Genomic DNA, 23,202 nt, shown 5'->3' with positions numbered 1-23,202 from the left:
ATTATTTGGTTTTGTTTGAATTTCAGTGATAAGGAAATTATATACATGTGTATCGGAGATGAAAAATGATAATATTCAATCCAAATATGAAATTTGAGCAATAAATAAGAAACTTTTTTGTTCTAAACTTACTTTCTTTTAAATTTCTCCTTTGATCTAAAAATGTAATTGAAAAATAAACTTTATATATAGGCTACTGATCAATGACATCTCTAAAGTAGAATAAAGTAAATTTTGTGAAAGCACTAAGTATTTTAATAATTATGTTCTGAATAGTTTATTAAATAGTGATATTTTCATCTTGCGTAACGGCCTATTTAATCTTAATTTATTACAAAAAAAAAAAAAGTGACAATTATTTATGTTATTCAGGTTTGGGATATTTCAGAAAAACAAGCAGCTTTTATTTCAAACACTTTTTGCTTTTTTCTTTAAATTCTCTTTTGACCTTAAAATGGCCTCGAAAATGTAATAAAATCATATTTACGTAAAATTTTCAACGTCATTTTACGGTCGAAGGAAACATTGTAACTAATGTTTGAAACAAAGTTTTTTTTTTTTTTTGTTTGTTTGTTTGTTTGTTAAGGAAATAATTGTACATTCCAAATTTAGGGTAGTTTATTCTTGGAGGCTGTGTCATTTTTCGGACGATTTTTTTTCAAATTTCATAATCAGTAATAACCTTACACTATGGCATAGCGCATTTGTTCTGAAAAAGTGTATGAGGGAGATAGTTTATTCTTGGAGTGAGTTTTTTTCGGACGATTTTCTGAAAAACGATTCAGGCAATTTTGTTCATAGTTCATAAATAAATATTCCATTAATAATCTGACAATATGGCGTAACTCATTTCTCCTTATATATATATATATATATATAGGCCTATATATATATATATAAAAGATGTACGAGGAGTAGTTTATTCTTGGGGGTAAGTATTTTCAGACTTCCTTCTCAAAAATTACTCAGGCGATTTTATTCATATTTCATAAATTAATATTTCATTACTATGCAATATAATCTTAAATAAATCACTTCCATCAGAATATTCATAAGAGTTAGTTTACTCTTAGAGGTGAGTAGTTTTGTAAAATGCGATTCATGCTATTTTATAAACAAATATTTCACTAATGACCTTAACATATGACATAAGTTGTTTCTTATTGAAAAATCTTCAAGAGATTATTTAGTTTTGGGAGTGATTTTCTTTGAGCGAAGTTTTGCGAAAAGGCGTTGTAATTTGAATTGTATTTTACAAAAATATGTTTCATTAATAACTGCATTGTAACATGATTTAGTTTAAGGAATTGAAGTGAGAAAATTTAGTGCTGTAGCCTGTATTTTTTATTTTTGGAAGCAATCATTTTCATTAATATTGCGATTAAGTTGTGGGTCAAACCTGACTTTTCAGCATACTAAGCCAATGTAATAAACACTATACTATGCAATATTCTTTTCTACATGTTGTGTATACATTTTTACATATTAGTGTGCAATAATACCTCATTAAATCTTCAGCATATAGATATTTCTGAACTTCTGTTGACTTCTAAGTTTTCTTTCCTATCATCAACTCATTTCAATGTGTCAGTTAGTATTTCTGTGTTTTTTCTTGTAGTACCTAAATTTTCCTTTGCTGTCTCTCTACGTGTTTGCAACTAAGTTTAGACATCTAATGAAACTAAGTTGGGAGTAGACTATGTAACTTAGTGGTTAACGCATCGGCACAGAAACTCAGGTTCGATTTGTAGTTCAACTGTGCATTACTATCACTCGCATATCATATAATATTGCGTTAACTTCTAATGATAAATGTCACAAGTCATTTCAAATAAAATTGTAAATAAATCGATATTTGTTGAAATAACATCAGTCAGTACTCTTACTACCATCGTTTTTACTGCTTTTAAGGAGTCTTATGAATAGGGTTATCATTTACCGATAAATCATATTTTTCTGATTCGTAAATGTTGTCTTTATTTCAACTCGTTGTCTTTATTTCAGTAGCTGTATTCGTATAAGCCACAGAATGCAAATAAATAAATAAAACTAAAATTTAAAAAATTAAAATTTTTAAAATATTGACTGACCTTGATTTAACAAATACCGATTCAAATATGGCCGAATTTTAGTGTTATGTTTACTTGAGTTATTGCCGTCCCAATAATTGTTTCACTGGCTTTCGCGCTAGCATTGTCGGATGAACACGTGATACAGGTGTTTACGACATCTCTACGTTTACTCTAATAAAAAGTGTTCCAGTCAAAGCTATTAGTATTCAAAAAATGAATTTGTGAGATGAGTTTACCTATGACTAAATGAAGAAATACTAATCGTGTTAAAAATGTAAGTGTAGTAATGACAATTTACTTTTTCTTTATATCAAATATTGATAAATCTTACATATAATACATATGATTTATATATACAACATAGACGAGAAAGTTCCCATTCTATTGGTTACAGTTTATTTAAGGAAGTTTCAATCAATGGGATGCATATATTATTCAATTCAGTATGGTAATAAGGTTATTCAATTATCAACAAATGACACTGGCAAATTCACAGAACAAATTGTAAAACATTCAATGTATAAAATATTGGGGATAATCACATTAAAAATTATATTGAAGGTTCAACTACCTGAAAATTAATCAGAAACAAGCAAAAAGGCTAATACTCAAAAACAGCAAAGTTTTCTTCTACATGTAAGAAGCGCTTTCGGAAGAATCTTCCTGCATCATCTGTTTACTTAAAATTCAAAGGGGATTTAAAAACATGAAGGAGAATGTGTAAAGGCTATATATATATATATAAAGGTTAAAAGAATTAAGGAATGTAAAACAAAAATCTTCTGTCAAAAATTAAACACATGCGAATGGGCACTCACTGTCATTGTTCACTGCTGTTTACTGTATTTCTTTTCTTGCTTTAAAGATGGCGAAAGTATGTATTAAAAAGATTACTCCAAATCATATGTATTTCTCTCCTATCTAAATTAAGTATGGGTTTATGGATGTAATATGATTCTTTGATTTTTCGTTCCATTGCTGTTTTTGCTTTCTCAACTAAACATGAACCTGCAGTGTCATAGTTATAATTTGTAAGATGCGTTGCCCGTATTGTGATACCTGAAATTAAGTTTGGTAATGATTTAACTTTATGTTGTATGTACTGACTGGGCTATTTATTATTATTGTTATTATTGCAGGAGGTCTTTCTTCCACTATACTTCATGGGAGTACTGATTGTTATTAAGTTAGTAATGCCGAATCCGAATTTTCCGGCCATGAGAACTCCCCGAGGAGATGCGAAACTTTTCGAACACTTTCAACTGTTCAAAAACCATACAGTGGCTGTGGTACCAGATAGTGATAATGTTAGAGCTTTTACTGAGAAGATAAATGATCTATGGGTGGAAATGCGTTTAGATCCCAGCGGACATAATTTATATTTTGTGTTCTATGAAAATACAGATGATCTGATGATAGCGTATCTCAAAGACCCAATTTCTGTTCCTATTGCTGTTATTTTCGACAAAGATCCTATGACTGAAGAACTGGAATATGAAATTCGGACAAATCCCTCTTATGTTGTTACACCCTCTACGACGGAATTATTTGCATCGCCTGCTGTGTGTAGGGAAAGTGATAGCCATTGGAGTCAAGTATTTCCTATTGAAACCGGAGAAAGTTGTCCTGTTAATCAGTATTTTTACTCGTGGTTTGTAGCGATACAAGCTCTTCTGGATTTCACAAAAATTAAGGTATGTATGCATTACTTCTTTTTTCAAGTAAAATTAAAGTTAATTATAAAGAATGTTTTGTTGAAGAGGACATATACATACAGGGTGTTCAGAAACAACCAAAAAAAACTTCGGGAAATTAATCCTCACACGAAAACATCTAAAAAAAATTATGGACCAACATGAGCGCACAAATTTGTTATTTCATAGCTATAGCCCATCGAAAATTGGTCAGATTAATAAAATGATGGTTCATAACTCGAGAACGAAAAGTTGAATGGAGGTCGGGTGTTCGAGACCAGATTCCATTAATGTACCAGTTGATGTTGAAGAAGTGTGGCAACAAGAAGATTCATGAGATCTTCTAGAAGCAAGAAATGATGCTAGGAACTTTAACTGGCACGTATTTCATATCCACTAGTACATTAATGGAACCTAAGTAGCCACAGAAATAATGAATATATTCTTTTGCTCGACTTTCATTCGACATTTCGTCCTCGAGTTATGCCCCTATATGTCATTCCGATCAATTTTATGCGGGCTATAATTCGCATTTGTGCACCCATGTTGATCTTTATATGTATATATATTCATGTTTTCGTGTGAGGATTTATCCTCCCCTTTTTTTGTGTTTCCGAACATCTTGTGTATAAGGTACTCAAATTAAAATTGTTACCAGATACAGATATTTAGCTTTCAACTCCCGTATGGCTACTCAATGGAGTGCAGAAAAGACAGAATATTAGAAAGAGATTCGGCCTTACTAATTGAATGTTGCGATCAACAGTGGCGCATAATTTCTCTGTATTTTCTCCTTTCTATTTTTAGTTGATGGGGCACTTGGGGGGAGGGGCTACTGTCCAAATTAGTGTTTTACATTAGCGACTCTCGGGAAAAAAAATCGGTAAAAATTAAGATTATATCCCTAAGAGCTAAAGGAAGGGAAAAAAATACCTAAGTTGCTAATTCTTGTATATAGGTTTCTGGTATCGCATTAAGCTTTATTCCTTCAGTTTATAGCGATTTTTTAAATTTTTAAATTTTTTTTTTATTTTTTATTTATTTATTTTTTTTTTTTTTACCGGCGTGAATTCTCTGAAGAGGTGCTTTCAAAGTGTTTGTGTCGTAAATTATCATGTAACTGGTGTTTTCACTTAACCTACTCGTGGTCTGTTCAGTTGAACTAATGTTCCATTCGGTTTAATCGACTGTGTAAACAGAGTTTCGATTGGATCACCTCGATTCGACCTAATCGACTAGCCCACTCTGCTAGATTGTCTAATGAAAGCTCTTGAGATAGCGAAGTAGAGCGCGAGTTCTGATCATAAGCGTATTTTGAAGTAATAGTTCGTTTTCGAAGTAATGACATAACATTATCTCTAGAATTGAATGAAAACAAATTATGTATCAAAGGAAGACAAATTACCTTTATTTAGCAGAACATTGAGGCTACACAGCCGAACTTAGAAGCGATCTTAAACCAAAGTAACTTAACAATCACAATTACCAAATCATGAACCAATATATATATTCGTGAAGTTGATAAAACAAATAATGCTGTTATAATATGACATATATCTGCAATAGCTCTCCTCTCGCACATCTTTGAAATTGCCGGTCGATTTCGAATCGATCAGGGCAAAGCAAGTCGACAGGCAGCATTCAATTTTGCTGCTAGTTAAACAGAATTCAATGATCGAGTTCGACCTAATCGATTCAACTTAGCAGCAATTGAAGAAAGTCGATCAGTCGCGCAAACAAGTCGAATAAGAAAAAAAAAATAGAACTTAATACTTTCATTTTTGTATATGAAGTATATATTTAATGTGATGTAATAGTAATAAATTTTACCAGCTTGATATATATAGTAAAGAGAATAAAGCTATTTAAGTTCCAAATTATGGTTGATTAGCTAGCATACATAAAAATGCATATAGCACTGCTGGTACTGTATATATACAGTGATGAAAAGCAATTTTATTTGCCTACACTAATTAGTTATTCTCTTTAATTGGATAATGTAACGGATATAAAAGACACTGACTGTACACTTGCGTTTTTCAAAAGTGTGGTTTTATTGAATACTTTCTTTGATTTTTTTCCCCCTCACGTGACCTATACATATTTATATTAACTCTTAAAGAAACGCGGTGATGTAATCGAAAAGGAGTTTACCTATCAATCGAATGTATCAGGTTTGATTTCCCTAGTGGGACGGGATTTATCTTCGTCCAAATGCGTCTCAAGGGTTTATCTACGTTTATCAAATAGATACATGGTGTACCTGATGAGCAAAGAGCCGTAGTGTAGTGCTGCCGACATCACTTCCTGTGTGCATTCCAAGGTGATGAAAGTATAAAGCCTTAGTTCCACACTACCTATAGGCGACATTGGCTTGTCGTGAATTGGCGGAGAGGGTACTTTTATCTTTTAGAGAGGATACTCAGTACCTCTATAGAATATTCTAATAAATCTAAAATTTGTAATTGTTCATCCGTTTCATTTTTGCGTTAATCAAAAAGTTACGAGTCCCAACGTTTCTCAAATTGCAAACATATTATCTCCTCTATTAAGATTTAAGTTTTTTTTTTTTTTTTTTTTTTTAATTTAATTTTTTGCTTCAGCGACTTGTACATTTTTCCCACCCATCTGTTCTTCGACTCCGAATATGCACATAAAAAAAAGACAACCTTTACAATATTGCATTTACTCACTGACTGGAAACGCATTTGAACAACAACCTTTTGTTGTTGTTTTGATGTGTATGGAAGATTTATTACGTCCGTTAATCAAAATAGTACTTTAATTTAATTACATGTTTTGAATTTTAAGCACAGCATTAGCCATGTAATGCATTGGAATATAAAAAGAAATTAAATACATTTGTGTCCAATACCATTATAAAATATAAAAGTATACCAATATAAAGTACATAAGTACAATAGTAAAATGTCATATTATAAACACTGAGCCACATAAAATCAAATCGAATAAAAAGCACTGAAAGAGTTCTAATATTAATACTGGAAGTTAATCAACCTTGTCCAAATTTGCAATGTGTTGCTCTAGTATAGTAGTAGTATTTCAAATTTATTACTATTCATTACTTCTAATCCAGATAAACGATTAATAATAAAGAACTTCAGTACTTCATTAAAGGTAATATTGTACCCTTACCCACAAAAATTAAGCCAGCCACATTATTTATTCAGAAAAGATCAACCAGAAGTTACCAATCCTCACTTAATAAGTCAAGGAATAACCTGGAACAGCAAAAGTCAGAGGTTTAGGCTCTTCTTTAAATCCGAAAAAAAAAAAAAAAAAAAAAAAAAAAAAAAATCGGCACGGGGGAAATAGATTTGATTCTTGGTGGAAGCGCGTGTAGTTTGGATTCCATGTTCAAGTATACGTTCACATAACATTTAGCCTCGGTGCTGAGTAAAGACGTTAAATTCTAAACCAGCCAATCATTTTTCTCTTGAACTGTAACAGTTTTCTTTTTACCTGCTTCAGTTGACCGACGTTTGGAGAAAACTAATCTTCTTCTTCTTCTTCTTCTTCTTCTTCTAAGCCTTTTTCCTAGTTAACTGGGATCGGCTTTTCAGATCGCTGTCCTCCACCTGTTTCTATCCTGTGTCATATCCGCTGTCACATTACACTGTACCATATCATTTTAAACACAATCTCCCCACTTCTTCTTTGATCGGCCTCGGGCTCAGTTCCCACTCACTTCTATAGCATCTAGTCGGTGAGCTATGTACTTCAAAGGTCTTCTTACATGCCCAAACCATCTCAGTTAACTTTCTTGCAGTTTTTCTATTACTGGTCTTACCTTCTTTACTGTTCCCGAATCACTTATTCTTAATTTTGTTCTTCCGCGTCACTCCATACATCCACGACAGTATCTTCATCTCCGCAACGTGCAACTTCTGTTTCTCCCTCTTCTTCGCCGTTCAACATTCTGCTCCGTATAATAAAGCAGGTCTCACTACTGTTTTGTAAACTTTTCCTTTAAGGCATATTAATACACTACGGTCACATAACACTCCTACCGTTTCTCTCCATTTCGTCCAACCGCTGTTAATTCTGATGTTAAGATCTTTTTCTATTCATGCATTTTCCTGCAGAATTGATCCCAAATACTTGAATTTCTTCGTCGTGAGAAAGGAATGCAGAAAAATAATAACGATTGACAAAATATAATGTATGAAAAGTATGAGAATAAAAAAAAAAAGAACAATTATGCTATCAGCTTGTTCTGAATTGAATAGCAGATAGGTAAAATGAGGCGGCTATTAAGATTTTACTTTTTAATTGTATGAAAAGTCAGGAAAAAATATTTTTAAAAATATCATACCCAATTTACATTATGGTTAATCAAGTTTTCAATGTATCGATCTGTACAATAGATCGTAGTAATTCAAGTTGAGAAACTTAGTCAATTAACTAAAACGCATTAATACTTTAATCAATAAATATTTTTTTCTTATCCATTTCTTTTCGATTTTGACATTTTCCATAGATTGCCTCCACCATATCAGAAACAATTGTTCATTATCCTAGAAAGACTGAATAAATAATATTGTAAGCATATAAAATAATTTATTCGATGTTTTTTTTTTTTCTTAACGTTGGACTTTCTTTAAGTGCATGTATTGACGATAATGAAAAAGATATATGGTAATATGGAACGTAATTACAACCCTAGATTTATAATGTGTCCCTCGTTAAGAAAAAAAAGTAACATTGTTATCTTTATTTTAGGTTTCTTCAAATTTTCGCAACTTAAGGATACCTGAAATTTATCTGGAACTGTTTCCTAAGGACTCTTACACTGGAGGTACGTTAACTTCTATTATAGTTATATAATTCTGAGCAGTTTCATTTTATCATCACAGGACCAGAAATCGAATTCCTCAAAGATAAGATAAACATAAAATATTCATAGAAACTTTGCAGTCATATTAATGATTAGTTTCTTTTTTTCCCTATACATAATAGCTATCAGTCAGAACCTTTTCGACAGCAATGCATCTCTATCAAATTTAGAGAAGTCTTATGAATCAGCTTCTAAATTCAGCTACATTCTAATATTTCCATACATTTCTCACCGTTAATAAACATTCAACAATATTTAACTGCTATTTGCAAGGCATTGTTGCTCAGTGGTAGAGCACTCATGCCTTGTGTGAGGGGTTCCTGGTTCGATCCTTGGTCACACGAATTTGTGATAAACAACATCGTGTCCGTGGGGTTTTCCCCGTTTCGTCCTACATTCTCATTCGACGAATTATTTCTTAAACGCCCACCTTCGTTAATCATCCGTCTTCTTTAGCTTGATGTGACGTAAAACCAGAATTTTCATTTCATTTTCTTTTCATGAGGGCACGGTGACTCAGTAGTAGAGCGCTTAGCTCTGGTGCGTGGAGTCCCTGGATCGAACCCCCGGCCAAGTAAGTCTGTTGCTGACAACATCGTTTCCGTAAGTTTTCTTGGAGAACTCTCGTTTACTCTCCCATTCTCATTCCACCAATTCTTCCATAATCATTCACTTGTTTTAACGTCTCCCTTAGCCGTGAAGGAAAGATTTTCATTTCCTTCTCATTTTAACTACTATATTTTTTCTTTATATTATCAGCAAATCATAAATAATGCATTAAAAAATAATAGTTAAATTTATTATAAAATATAATTATGTAAAATCGCCAGCAGAAAAGTATCTCTCTTATATGCTCTTTTCTTAGAGACCTCTAAACAAATTGAGCCTTATAATTGTCACTTTCTTTAGATTATAGAGAATTATAGCAAAGAAATTACAGTCAAACGAATGTATAGAAAGAAGATATACACTGTTGCTACTGATTATATTCTTGTAATTCTCTAGCTTACAGAATACACAAATAGAAATGACATACATTAGAATCCATATAAAGTAAACAACAAGATATGTCTGATTCTTCATTTCTGTATTCAAAATCTATTAACAATTGAATTTTTGTTTATTCATAGTTTGTCATTTTTAAAAAAATTACAACACTGTTTTACTTTGTTTCAACAAATTGTCTTTCTGTTTTAAAAACTTATTTTTTATCTTGCTATCAACACGTCCAATAAATATATAAACCTCAAACTAATCATCTTGCTTACTTTAAGTTTTATTCCTGAATCGTCTTTGCACTTTCAAGCTTTCAGGTCTCTCCTATAGCCGTGTTCCCAAGGGATAATAATAAAAGTAAAAGAGATTAAAACACAAGGAAACATTTTACAGCGACTTACTATATCACTTAAGTGGATTGAAGCAATATACAAAATAAAGTGTCTCTTCATTGTTCTTTTTACTTTACTTTTTATTATTATTATTATTATTATTATTATTATTATTATTATTGTGAACAAGCTTCTAGAGAGGAGCCGAAAATTTGAAAGTTCAAGGGCTATTCCAGGATTTTTTGAGGTAAATGAGATGATTGTTAATACATCAATGTACATTTATTAACGCACTATTAAATGAATGTTACCTATGTGGTACGTCAAAGTATATCATTTTCGTACTATATTTCCCGAAAGCCCACTGTTTACCTAATGATCTAGTCTTCTGATTTATTTTTTAAACTGCTTCTTAATTCATATGTTCTTTTTGTCTTTCTTTTTATCTTCTTCTTCTTGTTATATTTCGTACTTTTTAATTGATATGGAAATACTGTTTGTTTCAAGAAAGAAGATGGAAGTTCTGTGCACTGTTTTCCGATTCCTCAGAAAAGTTCTTTTTTTTTTTTAAAAAAAAAAAAAAAAAAGCACTATATACGAGGGGGTGCTGATAAAGATTGAGCCTTACCAACAAAAAATTGAGCTAGAAAGCTGAAACTCCTACACTATTCCACATATTCCCTAGTAAGTCAATGCATTTGCGACATTCCCCTATTCTGCAATTTTTAAGTCCTTGTAAATAGAAGTATTTTGTATGCTGCTGTAACCACTCATCTGTAGCATCAGTTGTCGCTTGAACACTGAAAACAATTACCTTTGAGATGTTTTTAAGATTAAGAAATAGATGATAATCGGATGGAGCTAGGTTCGACGAATAATGGGGATGAGACAACACTTGAAAGCTTAGGGTGTCCAAGTATCCTGTGTTTCAGACCCGTGTGTGAGGAGGCATTGTCGTGCAAAAGCAGAACACCTTTGAAAAACTTACCATGACGTTTGTCCGTGATGCTTATCCTCGATGTGGTTCCTCAAGAGACCACAGTAATATGCTGCATTAATGGTTGCATCTACTGGAAGATAGTCCGCCACAGAACTCTGTCCATATCCCAAAAGATTGTTGCCTATTATTTCTGTGCAGACCTCTGCACAGGGCACTCCTTTGACCGGGGAGAAAAACTGTGCCTCCATTCTTTAGCCTGTTGTTTAGTCTCGGGATCACAACAATAGATCCACGTCTCATCACTAGTTACGAGTTTCTTCAAAACACCAACCTCACTTCTTGCAAAATGTTTCAAAACTGTCCGCGAAGTTCTCACTCTTTCCTGCTTTTGTTTCTTCGACAGAACTTTAGGGATCCACTTTGCTGCAATCTTTCTCATTATGAATAATGGTACCAACTGCTATAGTGATATGCCCAAACAGTGCTATAGTGTAGCAATACTTTTGGCTGATAGTCGACGGTCTTCCATTATCATGTCCTGGGTAGCTTGCACATTTTTGGGAACGGACACAGAAACAGGTCTGGCACTGGGTTTCGCACTTTCAACATCAAAATGACCAGTTCTGAAGTTTGTCACAAGCATTTGACATTTGCATAGGACGGCTCACGGTCCCCCAAAGTTTGTTTCATTTCATTGTAGATCTGCGTCGCACCTTTCCCTTGGAGGAAGAGAAATTTCATGACTGCCCTATGCTCCTCTGGACTGAAGCTTGCTGGAGGTGCAGCCATGTTTACTTCTGAAATGAAAAGAAAGAGATGTTAGTATCATGGAACATTGCATTTTGCAACATAGTTTATACAGATCCTGCCCTATACACCCTGCTAATTTCAGCTTCCTTTCAGCTAATTTTTTCTTGGTAAGGCTCAATCTTTATCAGCACCCTCTCGTACTCTAAGTTTCGACCTTAAGTGCTAAAATATATATTTTACTGACGGCAAGAAGAAGAAAGAAGAGGAAAGAAAGAAGAAAATATGAAATAAGACGCAATTTAAAACGTAAACCGGAGGATTACATGAATAAGCAAACAAAGTATTATAGATTGCAAAATATAATAGAAAAATAATAAATAATCTTGAACGCTTCACACAACTAACAATGATTGTCAACATCCCCTAGCGTATTTTTGAACTGTCACAAGAACTCTTCTTTACTATGGTCCAAATTTATTGACCAATCATCAATAGAGAAATTTTTGCTTTTCTCATTACCGATTTCGAGCCACAAGTAAGAAAATAAAGGAAAATGATAATTAAGTTAATGAAGGTAATACTACAAATATCAACTCTGTGCTCTAACGTTTAAGATATGTATCTACTGAACAACATTTTGTTGTATAATATGCTGGAACATAGTTGATACTTGTTGGTGTCCTAAAAGTGCTTCCAAGTCAGCGAAAATTCGACTGTTGATTTAAATTCGAAATGTAGTAGAGAGATGTAAGTTAAATATAATTGTTTTTGTTTACATATGGGATATCTCTTCGAGCACTCACATTAATAACAAATATACTCGTTATGGCTCTTTTTTCTTAGCTCTCAGATTTTTATTTATTAGCCTAAGAGTTCATTTGACGTTTAGAATGCGTATAGTTTTCTAAGGATTATTGGAAAGAAGAAATTTGTGTGGCTTAAAGGTCAGTATTGCCGTGTTTGGGGATAGCTTATGTCCCATACCAATTTGTGAATTGACATGGAATGTTATTTAGCATTTTTGTGGATATCATATGAGTGAAGTTAAAACTATTTCGTAATTTAAGGTTCTATTTTGTTTTTCTCTTTCTTGTTTGTTGATAGTCTTGTTTCCAAACTAGAAAGGTTAAATCTTTTATATTTTTTTTTTTTTTCAGGATGGATGGTGGCGTTCCGTGTCGTAATTCCATTATATATGGTAATGGCTCTGTCTCAATTCATCACATATCTCTTAATACTCGTGGTTGGGGAAAAGGAGAACAAGATTAAAGAAGGAATGAAAATTATGGGCCTCAGGGATTCTGTTTTCTGGTAAAATAACATCATATTTACTACTAAGTGTTCAATCAATAAGTATTTAAGGACTGTCATTTGCGGCATATTTTATTTTCCAGTTTCAGTGTGGACGACATCTTTTTTTTTTTTTTTTTTTTTCTTTTCAGTCCATCGATTTATATGGAAAAGTATTTCTCTCTTTTCTTTGAAATAAACTGCAATTTTATTATTTGGTTTTATTGGTTCCTTCTTTTAAAAAAATGTTAAAATGAACGGTGCTTTGTGAAAATTAAGTGTTGTAATATGTTTTTAATATTTGTAAATTGAATTTGATTTCAGTAGTACTAATTTGTCTAAAATTCCAATACACTTTGATAAAGTAAGAAACATTTAACAAGACTTGAAGAAGAAATCAGTAAAATCACATCATTACAATTCGAATCCATATCAGAGAAAAGATATTATATATATATTAAAGTATATATATATAATGTCAATTTTTCTAACCCTTGCAAATAAAATTCTTTTGGTTGGGCCTGAAACCAGGTCTCCGCAGCATGTTGGACGACAGAAATGTCCTCAAAATCATGTCGCTTGAAACATTTCTTCACGTTTGGGAACAAATGACAATCGGAGGGAGCCAGGTTAGGCAAATATCGGAATGGTGGGTTAATTGGAATCCCAGGGTATTCAATGTGGCAACCACAACGTGAAACGTATTAGCTGTGCAATTGGTGTACAAAATAAGAATCTCTTTGGATAGCTTTCGTTTTCATTTTGTTTTACTTGCCTCGTGCAGCAGGTTCTGTAGGTAGCATAATGCCCATCGGTGATACTAATCTTCCGAGGTATGTAATCCATCAACCCAGAAAATTGAAGCCATGACTTTCTTTGCTGATATCTGAGTACGGAACTTCTTTGGTTGCAGAGACCCGAAGTGTGACACTCTTTTGACTGATCCCTGGTGCCAGGATTATAGATATGGGGCCAGGTTTCATTCTCAGTAACTAATTGGATCCCAAAAAATCTGACCATTAGCTTCAAAATGGGCCCAAACTGCCTTGAATGTTTCAAGTCGTTTCTTCTTCTGATCACTGTCCAGGCATTTTCGCACTTAACTTTGCTGAAAACTTGCACATTTCTAGTATACTGGTATCAGTGAATCCAACATGCTCCTGTGATTTTTTTTTTTCTGATATTCGTCTGTTCCGAGAGATCATTTCATGGACAGCGTCACTTGCCGAGTCGGTTGAAGTTGGAGAGCACCCACTACGGGCCTTATCTTCAACGATAAAATGACCGATCTTGAAATGATCTTTCCAGATTTTGATGATGCTGTAGAAAGGATTCTGCTTTCCTAATGTTTGTAATATCTCAGTATGAATGTCATTTGCGGATTTTTCCTACAAAGGACTTTTATGACAGTCACAAGAAACCTATATTTACACCATTACATACTAAGATACTAAGCTTTCATTTCAACGTACACTCAATGTTTTATGTAAATGGGAGGAGCAAATCCAGGAACTTTTCAACATCCCTTCATAATTGTCGTGCTTGAGAAAGAGAGAGTGACGAATTCCTCTACTCGCAGATTGTCTAGCTGTGACAAGACATCTTTAAACAAATCGGATGAGATATAATATTGTGTTTATTTCTAATGTCAATTACGTATATGTCAATTTGTGACGAAAAACATGTGTTTGTTTTGTGACTAGATTTCTGCAGACAAACACAAACAAACAAAACAAAAAAGTAGCAATATTGAAGTTTATTTTATCGATTTCGGGTAAATTGGTGCCATTCAAGAAACAATTTGCAATGACATTTCCCTTCTCCCTGTAGAAAGAACAAAGAGGATGATGTTTCCGGTAAATAGTTCTAGAGGTACATAGAAATGTTTTCTCTTCGATGACCCACCCTGAATATACCTAAAATAAAGGACGTCTTTGGCATTCCAAATATACACAAAAATGACAAGATTGTTTGTTAAATCACTATTATTATCAGTGTCATAGGATATTGATTTAATTATGATGTATTTACTAGTTTATTCGAAGTCAATGATTATAAAATGTAAATGCAATATATAAATAGCACAGAAAACGATAATAAACGATAGTAATAGCAATGAAATAAAATACATAGTTAATTTTCATGTTTTCAGAAACTGAGTGATGTGTTCTGATTCAAAATAAGTAGTGTATCAGATATTATACTGTGCTTCGTAGCATGAAACTTATTGTAAGTAATGCGGTATATTATCTCATAATCTTGTCATTAGTAGCCCTGGCAAAGTGATATTTTAATATAAATTTAAAAGTATCAAGTTTCCCTTTTTCCTGGGATTAGTGTGACTCAGTAAGATATTTTGTCAAGTGTAGTTTCAAATTTAGAGGTACTAAATAACCTGTTTTCTTTTTTTGTTTCATAGGCTATCATGGTTTATCATCTACGGGGTGTTTGTTCTCGTACTGACAGTTATCAGTACAGTTTTGCTGTTCACTCTTCAAGTGTTCCAACATACGAACTTTGTCCTGATCTTTCTACTTATCTTGCTGTACGGCCTATCGATTATTATGTTTGGATTCATGTTAACTCCATTTTTCGACAAGGCGAGAGTAAGTATCTGCAATTTTGTGGTATTTTATTAATGACAAACTACTCAATTCAAGTTTCATACTATTTGAATTGCTTTATTATTATTATTATTATTATTATTATTATTATTATTATTATTATTATTATTATTATTATTATTATTATTATTATTATTATTATTATTATTATTTTAAACTTTGTACAGAGATAAATTTTCAAGAATCGTTCAGCGACCTCTATACTAACTTATTTAGTGGTAAGTAGGGCCTTAAAAATTATCTAGTATGGTTTTTATTTATATAATTGTTTTTCCTCTTTCTAAATTACGGCTAAGTCGGTACCATAATATTAATTCACTTACCACCTTAATCTTTACAACACAATAAATTGTTACAAAAGGAAGGGTAAATTGAATGAAATGAAATTAAGGGAATACTAAAAAAAAAAAACCTGTTAAAAATTATTATTAATATTTCAAAGTTTCTTTTTCGATTGTTTGTATTCTTTAATTCCTACTCTTCCTGAAAATGTCAAGACCATATCCTGGTAAAAATTCGAAATAAAAAGTAAGTTTTTATGCCGAATTTATAATTATTTCAGGTACATGAAAAGTTATGCTAGTATAATTCCTAAACGCTTCTGCAGAAGTTTATTAAAAGATGTGATATTTTTGAATTAGCTCCGTGTCGCACTTTTCTCACTTTCTTTGCGCAATACGTATTATTCTTCGCTGCATGATATATGAGTATTTATAAAGATCTGAAAGTTAATCACTGACACAGAAAGAAAATTCAAGGTTTCCGAAAACAATGTTCTAATAAAATGATGTGGTGCGAAGAAAATATGAACAAACAGGTGTAATTAGAACGTTACACACTGTGGATTTTCACAATGGCTAGACCAAAGATGGCCGGACACGTTGCTTACATAGGAAAAAGAGTATGGATGAGTTCTAATCGGCAAATCTATAGATACATTAGCAAGACAGTAGAAGAATATAAAGTTTGTTGGTTCTAGTGAGGTAGATAATAACAATCCAAGCTAGATAGAATTCAAAAGTGAGGTTTTATTTCTGTGACGCTGAATCTTCTGCTTTGTCAAACCATAGAGTTAATTAGTTATAATCAATTTATCTTCTTTTTTTGTTTTACATTACAGACCGCAGGAATTCTAGGAAATTTTGCTGTTAACATCATGACTGTCCTATATTTTATTCAAGTGTTTGTGGACGATGACAATTCCACTGCGTTTTGGGTTGTTTCTCTCATTAGCTCTACAGGGTTCGCTCTTGCAATGGATAAGGTAAGAAATTTAAGGTCCAGAAAGCCAAGTATTTGTCTATGTATTCTATGATGGAATTACTACAAATTTTGAAGGGGGTATTTAAATTTCAAATAACTTCTTTAAAACTATGTATTTGTTTCTATTTTTGTAAGAAATTCAGAGGATCAATGTAACAATATATAAATAACTACCTAATAATACTTGAAGTGAAATGACAGTCTTGATAAGTGTTAAATACAATTTTGTGTGCTTTCTTTTAATCCTTGGTAGTGAGAGATTAGTTTAGATTTAGAAAGATGGGTAACAAGAGAACTGATAGATAATGGAACAAACACTAGAGAAAAATAACATAAGCTTCCATTTATGTTACATTAGTAGGTATAGAAATTTTTCATTCATTTTTCTTTCGTATTTCTTTCCTGATTTATCAATCCCCATGGTACTTATTGTCTTGCTTTTTCTTTCCTAACCGAAATTACCTTCTCTCTATCCAGAATGTTCGCAGAAAGGCATACAAAAATGTTAGTTGGGTTAAAGTTTAGTGTCGTTCCTTTCAGCACCGATGCGATATAAGACATGGACATCAGCGTAACGTGGGATTCGAACCACATTAACTCTCACTGGAAATCGAGCCCAGGTCTCTTGCATTGCAGGCAAGTATGTTAACCATATAGCAAAGAGGGAGCTCTACGGGTTCGAAAATGTTAATATTTACCAAGAATTTCACTTCATGGATTATCAGATACCTTATTCATATGTGTGTTCGTTTCTTTATTTTTATGCTCCATAATTTTTACGCTCAATGTTACGTGATCCATAATTTAATGAGTACGGTTAAAAGTTAATAAAATAGTAATAAAATAAATAATGAAATGATGATGTGGTGGTGGTGGACTTAAGAACTGGCCAAAAAAATCTATGAAGTACTTTGTCTATCATTACCAAGCAAATTCATTACTCCCTCTGACATTGGAATTACGGTGCTTCAATTCGAAAGCAATTGCGTTATCACAAAACTATTGCAGTGATATAATTGTATAATTATAAATAAGTTTATATAAAATACTTTTGTAATTAGCATTATTTCTCACTAAGCTATTATTAGAATTAAATTATAATATCCTTACTTGAGAAAGAAAAAGGCTACTAAATGCAAAAAAGATTCATTATGCTTCGAAACAATGACAATTGTCATAAATATCCTTTTTGTTTTACAAAACTCTCATTTCAGAGTTATTGGATTATCTTGGCTAATCATAGTATTAATAGTACAGTCACATTCAAAAATGAAATTCCTCAAATATATTTTCTTTCTCCAGTAACATTCGAGTGAATTTAACATAATCCTTGAAGTTACGAGATTTATTTAATTGAAATATCTATGTCGTTTAGAAGTTTGCTCGCTGAATCTCTATTCAGGTATGAATTGAAAGTCTTTGCATTGGAAGCTATGGACGAGAACATTGCATTTACCATATACGAATATATAACAATTACAGTAGTATATAATAAATTAAAATATATTGTTACATTGTTTCCAACTAACCATTTTCTGTGAAATAAGCAGATTTCGGGTAAATCTATACTTCAGTGAGAGAATGCTTGTTTGTAAATGAAGGGGTGGCGTGCTTCAGTATTTTGGTCGTGTGTGGATTTATATCGTACCTAAACAGTTTAAGGTAATTAATTTAATTAATTAAAGATTTTGGTGTTATAATTTCAATCTATGGTATATTTTAGGCAAAATTAGAGATGTAGAATATTGGTTTATAAAGAAAGTCTTAATTTAAAATGTCATTTTACGAGTTCATAAGATTGACCATCATGCTGATTTCGGAATATGGATTAAAACGACAGCAATTATGATAGTTGCTATTTCTCTTTGAAACCAAAAGCTGAGTTTACATGATAGAAACCACGTGAAGGGTATTAGAAATGTTTACACGTTTTGGTATAAAGAACTAGGAAGAAAATACTTAAATTAGTTTCGGACGGGATTCTTAATTACATTATTTTTTTTGTGTAGCTCAAAGGGTTGCTCACTCAATCCACAGTCTCGTATATATAGTTGACATGATCTATGAATGACGCCTCATCTGCTTCAAAATCTGCTCAGTTGTTTTACTTATATTAATAAATATTGATTTGTAGGGTTGTTTTATCTTGGTTCATTTTTAAGATAACAGTTTGCATACCAAAATAGAACAGAGGACGTTTTCTATATTACAGCGAAACCGATAATAGTAATTAAGATGTATATATTTTTTAAAGTTCAGTTTATGAAATGCAATAATTAATGATTGATGAAATGTAAAACAGAATGCACTTCTGAATGCGACTGCATAAGTGCAAATTGTATTTTAATTAAAAAGGAAGATTTATAATCGGATGACAGTCGAATATCTGAACTGGTTAACTTGAATTTTGGAAGATACTTTAGCTCAAAATGGCTGTTTATCCTGTCACTTTCATTAAAATGTGTATATGAAAGGGGTAAGTGGAAGTTCAAAATCTCACGCCACAACAATGGATTCATTAATTATTACATTTAACATTATTCTTTTTTTTCCCCATGGCTACACATGATAAAATACGCTCGGATTTTCTGTTTCTAATATATACTTTCAACATAAACCACACAATGGCAATGAGGAAATGAGCAAATTTAGGAAAGAAAACCAGGCATTCTAGGCCTAGCGACAGACTTAAAACAAGTTAAAGAGTAAATCACACGGAATTGTTTAACAGTGACAAAACGAAGTTTTTAAGGAACCATCTACGGAATCAGATTTTTATTGTGATAGGATTATTATGAAAGTCAGCGTTGGAGTGGAAGAAAGAATTTGATAAGCATGTGTCCTCTAAAAGCCACACAGAAGCAATTTAAATTTGAGAAGAACTTAAATTCAGATTATGCAGGAAGAAAGATGTTAAAATCATTCTAAGTGCGGAACAGATAGCAAGAAACAGGTACCATGTTAGGTAATGCAGTTTCTTGCATTAAATGAGCTACCGTATCGTTGAGATTGAGAATGTAGACTCAAATACATGCAAGAATTAAATTCTTATGAATTAAATTCTACTGCACTGTTTACAGTGCTGTTCAAGTACATAATTTAAAAAGATTGGAAACTGAAGTCCTTAATTACATATGTTCCTCAGAACGCCCAATATACGTCACTTAAAGTTTAGACCGAAATAATAGATATGTTGGCAGAGATGGCACTGGACAAAATAAGAACAGAATATGATGAAAGTGAATCACACTTTCTTTACTTGAAAGCATATGAAACACGAGACTCTTCTAGCGTGGAAAATTTCTCAGTAGTTGTGAGATTTGTGAAAGAAGGAAAGGTACATGTGAAAACTTATTGGGTCTTTTTTAATTATCGGTTTTGTTATCTAGAGGCATACTAGAAAAAGTCTGAAGTTCTTTCCATAGCAGGATTTCGAAAAGAAGAAATAATTTGTCAGTGTTATGGCAGGATGTAAGGGAGGTATTCAAAAATAATTACAAGATGAACTTCAAAAACCAGTCTTTTATATTCATTACTATAATCATCAATTTCGTATTGTAATAATTCATACTTGTTCAGAGGTCCCTACGTGAAAGAGTTTGAAATAGCTAAATTGCCATATAGGTTTTTCAGAAAATATCGAAAGGCACAGGTGTTCAAAAGTTTAAGAGGGTAATGGATAGACTGGACACTTGGAAACAGGGAAAACTACTCAGGACAATTTTAATGATATAGTATCTGTTCTGGAGTATTTTTCTCAGAGCGAATTAGATCATGTAGACACGGAGTTAACTATTACAAATTGTATCAACATTTGAGCCAGCTAACAATGCATTACAAGACAAATAAATGTAATTCGGAAAAGCAAGTTAAGCTGTAAGGTCTTCTACCATAAAGAAGTGTACGCTAGCCACTTAGCCAAGAGGGAACTCTGTATGTAAAATAGTGAAATACATAGATAATCATTTTCTGCGCTTCCGAAAATGCAATAAAAAATTGTAAATTGCGATGTAAATTTAAACTGGATTCGAAAATTGCTATACAACAAGCAGAATATAAAAGAAAATGCTGAATTACAATAATTATTATTATGAGAATAATTTTTAGTAGCTCTTAACAAGAATGTTTTCCCCGAGTGAAATAATCCTGGCTACGGTCCTGATCTAGGGGAAGTCGGGCGGGAGTCGGACGATGATGCCATTGGAGCGACCATCCTCTTGCCCTTCTAGCGTCGTCACTGCTACTATTATTGTTATTGTTATTATTATTATTCAGTTAATTAATTACTACAGTGTAAACTAGGTGACACAATAGGGCTATTCTCAGCAATTCTATACCTTTGCTTATGTTAATGACGTTTTAATTTTGTACATTAGACAACAGAACAGTTATTGGTAACTGGGGTTAGTTTTAATTCTTAGTATGCAAATAGTGGTTTTTCTTCAGTTGTTTTCCTTTCTAGGCTTTGGTGATGGATCTATCAGGAAAAGGTGTAAGTTTCGATAATTTGTGGTCTGGCCCAGGGATTCCATATGGTGGAAGTCTTATTATGATGGCAGTAGATATTGTGTTATATGGATTTCTTGCTTATTACTTGGATAGCGTTGTCCCGAGTAAGTATTTTAACGTCATGTAAAACTTTCGAATTGAATTGTATTGCTTACAAAAATTTCGAACTTTTGATTTATTTTCCTCCGAAAATTAAAAGATCAGAGAACAAAAAAGAAAGAACAATGAAATATAGCAACATTCTTTTGAGTGTTTATCTCTCTACTATGATGTTTTCGTAACACGTGCTGTAGCTCTGTGCAAAATTTCAATACTTTCTTATCCTTATTAGATAATCCTTAGTTAAATATATAGTGTCAGGGCCGCCCATAGGGGGGATGTATGGCGCAAGCTGCGCCATTGAGAAAAATTTTGGGGGGGATTTTACTCTGCTTTCGAACTAGCAATTTTACTGTCGGAATAGCATTAAAACACTATTTTGAGAAGCTAATTTTCAAAATTTTTCCGGGATGAACCCCCGTACCTCCTGCTTCGATACTCGATGAATGAAGTACCGCACCAGTAGCCGTATGAAAGGAAAGGTTGGTTCGTTTTAAGAGAGAAGGGCTGCCCACAGGAGGGATGAATTGCGCAAGTTGTGCCATCGAGAAACAAATTGGGGGGAATAAAAAAATTGAGGAAGAATTTTACTCTAATGTCGAATAAGTAATTTTGCTGTCGTCAGAATAACATTGGAACACGATGCGATTTTTTTTAATGTCGAGAATGAATCCCCCTACCCCCTGCTTAGAAACTCTATGAATGAAGTACCACACAAGTTGCTATATGAAAGGATGTCTCCAAGTTCTGGTGAACAACAGTTACAAACACTCAAGGAATCACTTTCAAATTTAGATTTTAAACTTGTCTATGTTGTCTGTTGAAAATCATAAAGTAGTTTGACATAATTGTGAGCTAGTGGTAACCATACAGACAACAGCCAAGTTTCAAATCTAAATTTGAAGTGAGCCAGTGAGTGTTTGTAACTGTTGTCCACCAGAACTTGGCGCCTATTTTTGTGATTTCAATTCTTTTTAAGGCCACTCGTACTTGGCTCTTTTACATGAATGTTTTTTGTTGGATATCACTTCTTTTTGTAGGCTAATTTCGAGGATAACATTTTCTTTTGGTATCAAACTCAATAACTTGTAACTTGCGTCTTACTTTTCATGTACAAGGGAATTATATCAATATTTTGTAAAGAAAAAATAATACTACTAAGTGTAAAAAAAGAATACCTGTGCCATACACAGTGTGTAGAAGTTTTTATATCCTTCAATATCCTTATAGAACATATTTAGTATTGTACACTACCAAGACTACTAATAAAAGTAATGCCATTTTTATAATTACTACTGCCCCTACTACTTCTACAAGCATTCTATAATACTACCACAGGAAATAAAAACAACAACAAAAATAACAATTACTAGTACTATAAAAACAACTGCTATACTGGGCAATTGTTTTTAGAGGACTTGAGTTTTGAGGAGGGAAGAGATTATTAGTTTTTTTGGGGGGGGGGGGAGTGCGCCATCAGCTTTGGGGGGAATGGGCACCCCTGTATAGTGTAATTCTCAGGTTGAAAAATGTTTTTAAATATCTTGTTACAAAAAAAAAAAAAAAAAGTTTTCTTGTATTGGTAGAACTACTTATGGCTACCTGTGCATATAAAAAAATCGTAGTGTTCTTTTAAGAAGTTAAGATATCATAGAATCTATTATGATTCTATGATTTATGTTTCTATTTTAGGCGAGTATGGAACTAAGAGAAAGCCTTGGTTTTGCTTCAGTCCTGCGTTCTGGTGTTCAAGAAAAGCAGCTCCAAAGGTGAGA

The 23,202-nt window shown here is 32.7% G+C and overlaps 1 protein-coding gene across 1 annotated transcript in view; it reads left to right on the top strand.

Moving 5' to 3' along the window:
• Positions 1 to 23,202, top strand: part of LOC145693015 (cholesterol transporter ABCA5-like) — a 131,582-nt gene that overhangs the window by 60,977 nt on the left and 47,403 nt on the right. The window contains 7 exon segments of the mRNA XM_081768669.1: positions 3,212 to 3,766; positions 8,510 to 8,585; positions 12,800 to 12,953; positions 15,352 to 15,538; positions 16,677 to 16,820; positions 21,282 to 21,432; positions 23,120 to 23,196. Coding sequence (XP_081624795.1) covers positions 3,212 to 3,766; positions 8,510 to 8,585; positions 12,800 to 12,953; positions 15,352 to 15,538; positions 16,677 to 16,820; positions 21,282 to 21,432; positions 23,120 to 23,196 — 1,344 coding nt within the window.

Source organism: Thermobia domestica, chromosome 8, assembly GCF_964235325.1.
Source record: "Thermobia domestica chromosome 8, izTheDome1.hap1.1, whole genome shotgun sequence".
Classification (NCBI taxonomy): Eukaryota; Metazoa; Arthropoda; class Insecta; order Zygentoma; family Lepismatidae; genus Thermobia; species Thermobia domestica.
Note: the sequence above shows the minus strand (reverse complement) of the source record. Positions and strands in the feature narration are given on the sequence as shown.